Source organism: Sinohyriopsis cumingii, chromosome 12 (assembly GCF_028554795.1).
Source record: "Sinohyriopsis cumingii isolate HCF-2022 chromosome 12, ASM2855479v2, whole genome shotgun sequence".
Classification (NCBI taxonomy): domain Eukaryota; kingdom Metazoa; phylum Mollusca; class Bivalvia; order Unionida; family Unionidae; genus Sinohyriopsis; species Sinohyriopsis cumingii.
Window position 1 is genome coordinate 65729869 of NC_142972.1, and position 12145 is coordinate 65742013.

At 32.2% G+C, this 12145-nt stretch overlaps 1 protein-coding gene across 2 annotated transcripts in view; it reads left to right on the plus strand.

Annotated features, from left to right (window-relative positions):
* Positions 1-12145, plus strand: part of LOC149786609 (uncharacterized) — a 93627-nt gene that overhangs the window by 13000 nt on the left and 68482 nt on the right. For both annotated transcript variants that reach the window (XM_089977114.1, XM_089977113.1), the window contains exons 5-6: positions 168-203; positions 3483-3584. In XM_089977114.1, coding sequence (XP_089833240.1) covers positions 168-203; positions 3483-3584 — 138 coding nt within the window. The remainder of the gene's footprint in view (positions 1-167; positions 204-3482; positions 3585-12145) is intronic.

Consider the following 12145-nt stretch of genomic DNA (forward strand, 5'->3'; position numbering starts at 1 on the left):
TTCTTATTATTGAGTCAATTGAAGAATATGATATTGGATTGCATGGATGACTGCACAGAATTTTCTTTCTATAAAGGAAAATGACATAGTCAAACAGTACAATTATATTTTATTCAAACAAAGAAAAAAAATTGAATTTTTGTAATTTTATTTTTGTTTTATTTTAGGCCGCATCCATAGAGTGTACTTTTCAATGTCTGCAGGTAATTCGAAATATGTGTATATTATACATGAAGTTCTCACAAACTGCATTTACTACTGTTGACACCAGAATTCAAAAACCTCCTCAACGTTTTCATTAATTTTTTTACAATGACGTTTCCGAGACTGTACCTAGCAGTTTTGCGTTTTAGTGATACCTGATGGTACTACTTGTAATGGTAGCCATTTGACATCTCCAGCCAACCAACGACCGTGAAAGTTGCTCGCAATGGTTGCCCATGGTATACTAATTTTGCAATCATCACCATTTATTCTCTTCGGTATCACTTCTTGCATAGTTTATCGTATACATTCACAGTTGCACTGCAGTTTTCATTGCAAATGGAACACATCCTTACTTAATATTATCATAAACTTCAGAAACATTTTTTCTGTTTTATTTGTAAATGTGCTATATCGGACAAATGTCTGGAAATTATTCCCAAAGATTTGTATAGTCACCCTGTAATTTTTTGTTTCTTTTACTCTGTTTGTTAACATGTTATGTATATTTAATTTATAGTGTGTGCTTAAATTGGAGTGTATTTAAAGGTTGGGGATAGATTATGTGCACACCTGAATTTTGACATCATTCTGATTGAGAGTTATGAATGGAGTTTTACTGACCCGACCTTTATTGTCATTGTAAGTAGTACACAAAATATTTACTTGAATTTGAGTTCAAGGCCCGCCCTTATTTAGAAGTTAGTGTGTTTTCCCGTTGAAAATGTACTGTGTCGTAGATCAAGCCGGTAGTTGTAGATATAGAGGTTTCGTAAACAAGTATTCATTCATGTTTCATATCTGTTGTGAGATTCTATGAGCAGAGTTTGTAGTTGTGTAAAGTTATATTTCTAGAATAGTTATTTATTGAACTTATTCAAAGAATTACAAAGTGCTCATTAACGTTTGGGTCTAAAACATTACTTTGGAATTATTGAGAACTCGTTCAAAAACGTTCCAGATTGTATCATTGTTATACTTCAGGACATTCAATCGAAACGTTCTGTATTTTAACTTGTGATAGGATGTTTAGCATTGTTTAGGATTTAATTCACAATTCTTAAGTGTCTCTTAAATTTTAGCTTTATAACATAAAGAAATAAATTGTTTCCTAATTTTACAAACAAATTTGGTTTTTCTTCTTCCGTTTACGTAGTTTAAAGACGTATATTGCTAATATTATGATTATTCCTTTTATCGTGTTACTTATTTTCCATTAGCTTTATAGTGCCAAAGTTTCATGTTTATACTAAGTGTCTTAGATTCTCAGAGTATTCATGTGATAGCTCTGAAGCACATATTTAGAATTTATCCTCAGAAGTATCTGAGATTCGTGAAACTGACGTGCAAAGTAAAAGTAAAAACAGACTGGGAATGCATTACAGAACTGAGAGAACATTATTATATGTCTGGTTATGAAGGCCTTTACGTTTATTACAAATGTAAACATTGTAAGAATTACGCGTGACTCGTATTAATGTTATACCTCCACGAAATAGGATATGGGGAGGATACATTGTTTTTGTGAAGGTTGCCATTGGGATGAGGGTTAATGTCAGATTTTGGCCGTGCTCAGTGTATCTCTGAAATTGTCCAGCTAAGTCTTCTAAAATCCGCAATGACGTTTCCACTGTAGTATATCGTGAATCGATATATTTTGGTCAAGTTGATGGTATATTTAAGGTCAAGGTTAAAAATTGAAGGTTCTCATAAGACCAAAGTACTAGCATTGTGTACACAGATTTCTTCGTATTTCCTGCATAAATTTATTTATCTAACAACTGCCATGAACTTCTTTGGGGAGCATCACAAGACACGATAATGTTTTTGAGAACTTCAACTCTACTTAAGTCTTCTTGTATACTGCAGTATTAGAACAGCATATGTACAAATTCGTTTGAATGAAGATGTCAGAATTTCTATGGTAATTACCTTACTGTGTAATGCAAATTCTAAATGTGGCCACTTAAAAGCCATATTTCTTCACTTTTATCAACGCCAGTCTTGCGTTTCTTCAATTCTAAAGTATATCTATATTCTTACTTTATATATATATATATATATATATATATATATATATATATATATATATATATATATATATATATATATATATATATATATATATGTATATATAAACATATTTTCCATGACCAAGCGGTTGCATACGAGTCTTCAATTATTTGTATTTCTTGGGTATGATCACTTGTCTATTCATGAAAATTCCATAAATACGACTGAATGTCCATTCATAAAATTATTTCAATTAATACATTATATGTCGTACTGCTTGGTAACACAAACAAATAGCCCAAAATCGTGCACCCGTATTTCCAAAATCAATTATTTATATGCTGTAATGAGCTTTATATCTTTGTCATGACAACAGGCGTAATTGGTTCAGAGTTAGTCTAATCAAGTTTCACATTTACTGATTATACTAAAGTTGGACTCTTAAGCCAATTACATAAGGAGAAATCATCAATTAGTCTATAGCATTGCAATTGTTTATCTTAACGTTCATTGGATTTTCAGGATTGACAGACAGATTGTGCTTTTGAAAGCGTGTGTCACACTAGGCGCATACACACAACTTTTTATAATATATATTTGCGATGCTTATACTAAACGTTATCTGGCTTACATAGAAATATTCTTCCGATATTTGCCCGGCCCTTATAATATCTGGAATCAAATATTCTCGATTAAAATCAAATGCTTGTTCAACAGGAGTGCCTCAACAAAATAAAATAATAATTACTCTAAAGATAGAAAATAAATCAATTTTTTTTTCCTCGTCATGTTCTGTAGTTGCCTCGCGCTTGCTTAGTTCCGACACTCCTGCATAGTATACTAGCATTGTAGAATTATGTCTTGTTTACACAAGCTGCCATAGAATTATAATATTGGGTGTCTTCCTATTTCTTTTTTGCGTATGTTTTAAACATTTAGAAATCGTTTCTTATTCACGGTGAACTCAGGGTTTAGGGATTTTAAGAGTACACTAACATGAAAATGGTTTTGAGACAGACATTGACCTCTCGTCTATCCCCATTAAAACTATCACTATAAAAACTTTCCTCTTCCTAGCTAGCAAACATCATCAATCAAATCTTCAAAAATTAATTGATAAAACAAAAACTTCTATCGTTTAACATGTTAGGCTGTTACTTCCATGTTTCGCATTGAGGGATTATCATTACAAAACTTTGATCAAAATTTCCTTGAAAGAACGGGACATTTCGTGAATAGTGGTAACTTTATTTCGTGTATTTCAGGGTTTGGCTACAACAACAGTTATACTTACTTTGTACATAAGAAGAGAAGCTAACTACACACTGAAGTTTAAAAACGAGACATACAAAGCTACGGCCAGGGAGGTACGTTTGTGGTATTTTTATAAATGGACTTTTAATTACTAACCAATATATATCAACATATTTATTTGATCGTTTGTCAAAAAAAAAACAGTAATAGTATCGCCGATACTATCATTAATGTTTTAGAGAAGATGGAGCGACTTCTTCCAAATTGAAGGAATCGTCAATTTTCTTAGATGTAGATTGTTTTTTATGATATGCCAGTCAAGTCTTTTGACTTTGCATTTTATTCACACACCATATATATATATGGCTGAAACATATATCGTTAGGTTTGTCTGTCCTTTATGTACATACCTGTTTGTACGTAAATGCTGAAACTCTTTTGTTCAAAATGTTTTAGAGAACTGTGCTGGGACTTGGAATATGTTATTGAAATAGGCTCAACATGCGCATATAATTCGAACGGCACGATCTAGCGTTTAGAGTTATGGCCCTTTAACATTTTAAATGCATGCAGAAATGTGATAAATATTGTGTGTATAAATATTCCAACATCCTTTGATGCCACAGCTTGTAATGAATTATCCTGAATAATGTATCAGTTGCAAATCCTCTTATGCATATTTATATCTACATACGTGCATTCTGTCAGAGTCCATACTTACATTCGCTCTCAGGAATCACGCTTGTTGTATATTCCTTAGTCCTGATTAGTAACAAGTTCAAAATTAAACAACGGTTACTTATGCCCGATTGTAATGTTTTGACGTCGAGTTGGCTATTTATTCCTCGTTCTCGATTCAACAAAGAATTGGTTACCACTAACTTATATTTATCTTCCTATTTCTCGAAATCGGCTGGACGAACATAATTCATACTTTTCTTGCCGTTGGAAATACTCCATAAGTAGAATTTCTCCAAGAAGCGTTGAAATCAAAATCCACTCTGTAAGAGTTGAGTTTGTTTGTGTGGTATACACGCACCCCAGCCCCGTATATTTAGCCGCCAGCTTCTCGAAATAGGCTCGACAATTTGTTATGAACTTTCGGTTGCTGTTGAAACAGATCTCTAACATAACACTGTGATATAGGAGTTGAAATAAAACTTCATAAAATAGTGATTCACGTATCGCAAAATTTGGCCACAATCTTTCCAAATACATTAACTGTTTAATAATGCCAGTATCCATGAAACCATCCTATTTCTCCGAACTTCACCAATAACTGTTCCCAGCTAGTAGCTGTCATTGAAGGGTTGACTTAAAATGATCTCTAAATAGGTGTTCAATTGATGCAGAGCTTTGATAAAATCCGTCCTCTTACCAACTCTTTCACATAGCCTATACATATAATAACACGCCTATTTCTCTGATTCCTCTAGACTAATATCGTCAAGACATCTTTTGTGCGTCAAAATTTTTGCAATGAATAAATGTGAATGATGGGTGCATGTCAACTTCCTTTATCGAGGTGTTGTTTTATATGTTATCTTAAGAGATAACCTCTTTGTGAGCTTTCTGATAGTTTCAGTGTGTTTATAAACCTATTTCTCGAAGTCAACTCTATGACGACCTGTATATATCGGTAATCTGTGAATATTAGCATTGGTCTAGCAATTGTCAAGCCCAGTCGGTCAGCAAAAAGCTATGTGTACACTGTCAACACAGTCCATCTATTCTATAGTATTTTAAGAACCTAATATTAATTTGATTTCACTATTTACTTGTTTGTTTCTTTTCTTCTTCTTTTATTTGTCAAGTACATAAACAGATGGGCTTTAGGTTTCTTCCTTTACGCTTATTCCATAACTTGAATCTGTACCATAATTTTTCCACTTTATACTAAAGTATTGAACATGTATACCATTTATGTTTCTTATCAGAATTTTTATCTGATATTTCATGTCAAAAAATATTAGACACAAATTCTCAGATATTTGTTTGATTTGTCTCTTCTTTTATTTTCTCTTTATTTATTTAGTCCATTTCATCGCACCTATTGACTTGTCCCACATAAATCTAATTCACCACCGTACTGGTTATTAATAAGAATATGCCCCAGTTCAAAGCTCGCTTTCTCAGACCAATACCTGGGACAGTTTGTGGAGTAAAATTGATGCCATGTTCATCTAGATATCTATTTATCTATCTCCTCTGCATGAGCAAATCACTTTCCTCATTAAAATGTGTTTCCGTGTAATTGTAAAGGGCTGTTTATTCACTAAATTGTACAGAACTGCAACAGTAACTGTCAGTTTTTTACTAAATGATTTGCCTCTGGAACGGTAAAAGGTTTCTTCTCTAAAATGGAATGCTACCGGAACAGTATTAGTCATAATGTTTTGCTAGTCTTTGTTCGACTACAACAATAGAAGCTAATTATTTTCTCCCGCAATATTAAACGTATATTTCGGTACAACCTACATGCTACGGCTTTTTCACTACAATGTTTGTTACTGCAACAGTAAATGTCAACCTCTTCACTAAATTAATTGGTTACTTCAACATAAAGAGGTGTTAATAGCAACAGCAAATGTCAGTATATTTTCACTACATTGTGTGCTGCTGCAAACGTAAAGCCAGTTTCTTCACCTAATGCAACAGTAAAGTCAATGTCTTCACTCAAACAAATTTTCCTGTTTTTACGTCATGAATCAATCGAACAAAATTTCACCTGTGGTCAATCACATGTTTTACATATTCGACTATCCCAGATCCACTGGTTTCAACGATACATATCTTAAACGGATGGTAAATATACACTGCCTCTCTAATTTAATAATCTCACCCTTGACTAAGAACTTTGTGAATTGAAGATTCAGCCAGTGTCTCTGTGTCTTTATTGTGTAAGTATGGTTAAGAGCCTTATAACATAGCTAAAGACATATTTGATTTTTAATGGCTTTAGTGGTTGTGGTGGTGCTGTTGTTTGCTAGCATTCCCGTATGCTTATAAAGGTAAAATGTATAGGACGTGCATTTGTTATGAATTACCAATGTTCTGAAACATATCAAATAGATAGATTAAAATAAAGCAATAGTTAGCATGTAATGTATATGGTATGCGCTAAATTGAGAAATATAATAATCAGTAGGAAGACTATTTCATCAGCATTATATACCATTTAATAAGTTAATATAAAATGTAATGTTAAGTTAAGCAAGTTTATAACGGCGACAAAGATATAAATATAAACGTAAGCGTCAAATAAAATTAACATCGACACGTCTTCTGACTCGTTTATACATGTGTTTAATCCTTCCATACAGACTGACTTAGTCAAGACAATAACCTAAAAACTGATATTTAACATGTGACAATGAGACCAAAAATATAAAACCCTAACGAAAACAAATCAGTTGAAATGTTGTTGATAAAGACTGATGATTATGGTCGGACTATATTGCATAAATGCTATACTAATTTAGAAAGAAAGAAAAAATATCAGTCAAACATGAAATAAGCACACAAATATATCATATCAATATTAATAGAAACAAATGTTGTTATGATATAAACAACAATTTCTAGTTAAGACTTCCTTGTGGTTTCTTTTGCGCATTTCAACAAAAAGTAGAAATAAAATATATAAGTACTAAAGTAAATAGTATGGCGTTATCAGCTATGAAAGAAACAAAATTCGACCAGTACCATTAAGAAACCTTTTTTTCACATAAGCGTAACTTAAACAAATTAGTGGATACACTTCTAAAATCTTTTTAAACCTTGTCAATAAACTATATATCACACTAATAAAACCTGTTCCTCCACACCAGTTGCAGCATCTTTCATCTATCGCCATTTAAATGTGTCATTCCTTCGGTTGAATACTGGCATTTATTTAACCTTTAGTGGTTTAATAGCGCCAAATTTTCACAAAATGGATACTTATCTCTGACTTCAATTCTTACATGTTTCTTTCGAAATATGTTAAATGTCCAATTAAATGTGTTCTTTCACTTTCAACACTTTCCACGTGTTCTTGTGAAATAGCTTTTATATTTTACCTTCTCTTTAGAGAGATTACTTTTGTCTTAAATTTGTTGATATGCATTTCAACATCTACCTCATAGATGTCATTTGTTTTTTGAATTTCCGGTCTAAGAGTATTTACACAGTTCATCAAGCCTGTTTCGTCTTGTGTTATAGATAATCTACTCTCTGTAGGCGGGTGTTATCAGCTTTGCATTCCTTTGCAGAAATCACCTATACTATTCTCCGTTTCTCGTACATGCAATTCAACGGACTTATAAGTACCACTGTTTTGCAAATCGATATTCTCATGAACGTGTATTTATTGCCTAATGACAGCTGTCAGTTCTGATGGATCTGGAATTTATGTTATGAATTACACGGGCTTTGTCTGTTCAGCAGCCATAATAAGAAACATCAACGTCATATATCGGGTAAGACATGTCATATATACTTCTAAAATATATTATATTTACATTAATAATTTTCAAAACAAGAACCTCCCCATTGTTTTTGCATAGCATTTTTTTTTTGCTCAATCCACCTTGTCACTCTCTTAATATTATGTACATTTTCTTGCCCAGCCCTTCCGTTGGGTACAGTATCAATCTAACCATCTGCAAATATTATTTAATTATTTGCAAGCATTATTTGATGACTTTTCAAACCTATGTGGTTCAAGGTAGATGAGTTGTGAGGCTAATTTGGGTATGTTTGATTCTCCAAATTATAATTCCATAGTTTGTGTTGATATTATCTATTCATAACCATAAAGCTTACATTTTCCCAGTCATTCATACATTGCCAAGTCTTCAATAAGTGCTCCACTTTCCTCCATTTTTCATTATTCATAAAGAAGAGATCTTATCGTCAGATAAAGCGAGCAACTTAACCCAAACATTAAAAAAATTGCAGATAACACAGCCGATCGATTTGCAAAATATAAAGAAATGTCAGAAAAGCACGTTTTACTAAAACAAACAGTAGCATTAAATGATAGAGAGGGATGTCTATTAAACAGTAAATTGATGTAAATACAAGAACTGTTATCATTTAGGAGTTAGCATAGTAAGTTACCTTCAATTCACAATATAGCTTACAGAACAGATTGTGATATAATTACAGGACTTCAAACGTATTTAGATAATCTACGTTATCTTTTAATCAAGCTTGGATAATCGTTCTTTATTCTAATGATGCAAATAAATTCAGACTCATTTAGCTTGGTACGTTTACCACCCTTCTGACGATCAGGTAGAATGCTAGTTTGTGATAATTGTATGTAAGCAATAAACGAATGTCATGGCATTATACAGGAAATATATAACACATTACAAAATAGGAGCAATAATATAATTTATTAATACATCTCAATCTTGAATATTCTGGACTTACAAATTGCACGCGGAATATTAAATCTGAACAATCATTACAACTTTGCACAGGAAATTTAGTCAAAGATGATTCATAGTTACTGGTAGATTTGTTAATTTGTATGATGCAAAGGTGAAGAGATTAAAACATTCTCATATCGTGTAGTGCTGACGATCACTTTAAGTTAAATGAATACAGCATGTTCGTGACAATCAGGTATTTTTGATTATCAGTGTATTTAGGTACAAATAAAACAAAAACATAATAGAGCAGGATGACATAAATGATTACATGAGGACGTTTAGATTAGATGCGGTTGATGAAAACAAATTCTTACTAAAGATATAAATTTCAGTGTATGAAAATCAAATGTAAACGATAATTTGAATTTTAAGTACTGAGAGCCAAGAGTTTACTGATCATTTTGCGTTCTTCATCACGATTTTACAATTAGCATAACACTTTCGAAAGCATCAGAAATTAAAGGCGGTGCTCTGATACAGAAAAGAGTGGGATGAGGATGTTCATTTGTTGTTTTTTGCCCATAATGAATCAATTCAAGAGTGATTATGTTCAGTTCTTTTGAAATACTTTTTGGACACACTGAAGTTGACAAAAGAAGTTCTTAAATTAGAACCTTTTTTCAAATGACTTTGTTTTCAGAAATAAAAGCTATCAAAAGTTTGTGAAGTACCAATCAATCTTTACTCTACTTAGTCAAGAGTGAAATTAACAGAAATAGTTTGACCTTTTTAAAGGTGTTTCGTGAATTCCGCTCACAGAAAGAGTAAACGAAATTTCGTCACTTGCAATATAAAACGATGCCTGCTGATATGAACATTATCCGTCCACATTCCAGTATTTAATGAATACGATAATATTTGGTCCAGACGACTGTGACACATAGACTGATGAAATCATCTTCAACACCACCTAGAAAGATCACACCGATGTCCTTCGGAAATTCTACGATCGACTCAGTGATGCAAATTTGATACCTATTACACCTTGTCAAAAGCGGTGTTAGAGTATTGCTTAATATGTTCCAATATTTCCATAATTGCTGAACTCCTGAGTGATGTGTTGAGTAAAAATATCAAGTCTTATTGATCTCACAAATGCTAGGAGACTTTTGATAAATTCAAGGCCATACTTTGAAGGGTGCACCATTTAATTCAGTTAAAAATTTGAGACAATCATTTGAAATATCTGTTGGTGTAAATGATGTAGTGGTTATTGGAGTATCGATTAAAAAAGGACTTATGTTACATGTTTATGTTCTAATAAACGGTAACGAAAGTTTGAGTTAAAACAACAAGCTTTGAAAAATGTAACAAATATTTTATTTCCCTGGAAAAGCGATGTAAAATAACAACTTACGGTTTTAAGAATCAAGTCCAAAAATAATCGAAGAACAATCCACGAATTAAATTTTAGAAGTCGTAGTAATAAGTTCGAGTCTCGACGAAAAGTCCAAAATGGAAGGCGATGACGTATACTGTAGTCAGTATGGTGCTGTAGTGTCTACAGATAATTGTTATTCCACAGACAATAATATTCCAGTGTTTGAAATTCCGAATAAAATTTAAATATATGTTTTGTCCAAGAATACTGTGTAAGCACTCAAATATTTCCAGAAGAAAGAATTAACCTTTTAGAATCCAAATAAAATGAATAAAAATTAAAATGTAACTCCAAACTAGTCACAAAGAAAGGAACACCTTTCGTCCCAGTGTTTAGAAGCCCGACTGACTAATTTCTCAATAAACAAAGGTCAAAACAGATTCCCGGATGAGAGTCACTTGATCACATTCCAGAACAGTTTAGAAGGTATCTACACGTCTAAGATCAAGTAATCCAGTACAGCCTCTATTTCACTATTATCATTCACACATTAAAAATAAATTTTAAAAAAGGAAGTTCTTTACTTGATTCTCAATCAAGGCCAATAACTAGGTCATCCATTGATAGAAAGTTCAGTGTTTACGATTAAACAGTCAAGTCATATTAATGTCAGGAAAATATCATATAGATTACATTACCTTGACAGGAAATGAAATTAAAAATATAAAGATTTTAAAATTTACAAAGAATTAAATTACGTCAAGTATACATAACACATAATACAATTGGTGTTGGTCATCCAGTGAGATATTTTCTTCATCCCTAGATAAATTATTCTGCACTAGAAAAGGATTGTTTGGCTTTGATATTCGATTTGCAACACTTTAAAGTGTATATGAGTTCATCTCCTTCTCCGATTATTGTATTCAGTGAGCACAACCACTTACCTGTATGAATACAAACAAAACATATATTATTCACGTTGAGTTAAAGGTCTTAGGGATGCGACCTTGATATTAGGCACATCAAGGGAAAAATAATCTGAATTCAGATGCACTCTTATATAAAAGTACTATATTGCTTTAATGTTTTAATTATACTTTCGAGTCATTCATATGAAATCCTCTAATGTAAGTTTTAATTATTACAATATTATATATGTGTTTGCCTAATATGTAAGGAAAGATTTATTGTATTGACCTTTATCTTTATGAGGAGAGTTCTTATACATATGGGTGGTGTTATATATATATATATATATATATATATATATATATATATATATATATATATATATATATATATATAATGAGGACTTTGTATAGCGCCTAATCTTTAGAAGCTCTAAGCGCTTAGGTCTTTAAGTTTGTTCTTGCTGTCAAAATAAGTGAGTTTTGAGAGCCCTCTTGAATGTGATCACATATTTTACAGCACATAAGATTAATCAAGCACATAAAAAAGACTTATCTCTTGGCTTTCATTTATTTCCTTTTTCAATTATGTTTTCTTGCGGGGAGAAGGCATTTATACAAACGGTTTTGTCTTTGAGTTATTATGGCAAACCTATGTGTGTCCTGCCTTGAAATAGATGGAACCAATCTATCTGTCATTCCAGATATTTTTTTCCGTCCAACAGCCATCTTGTACTTTCGTCTACTCCTGTCTAAAGTTTGCCTGTAATATTTCTTCTCGATTCATTATGACATTTAGACTCGTTAGGTTATAGAAGTCCCTATCTTCCATCTTTTTATCCTGCTTGATCAGATCGTTGTGTGAATATAGTATTGCGTGTTATCTGACTTATCAGATGTAACTCGTTGCCATCCAATATGGTGGCAAAAGGGTTCAAAATGCGCATGAATAACTACAAGAGACATTTGTAAATTTAATCAACGCAAATTCGTCAGTTGCTAAAATTTAACTGAACATT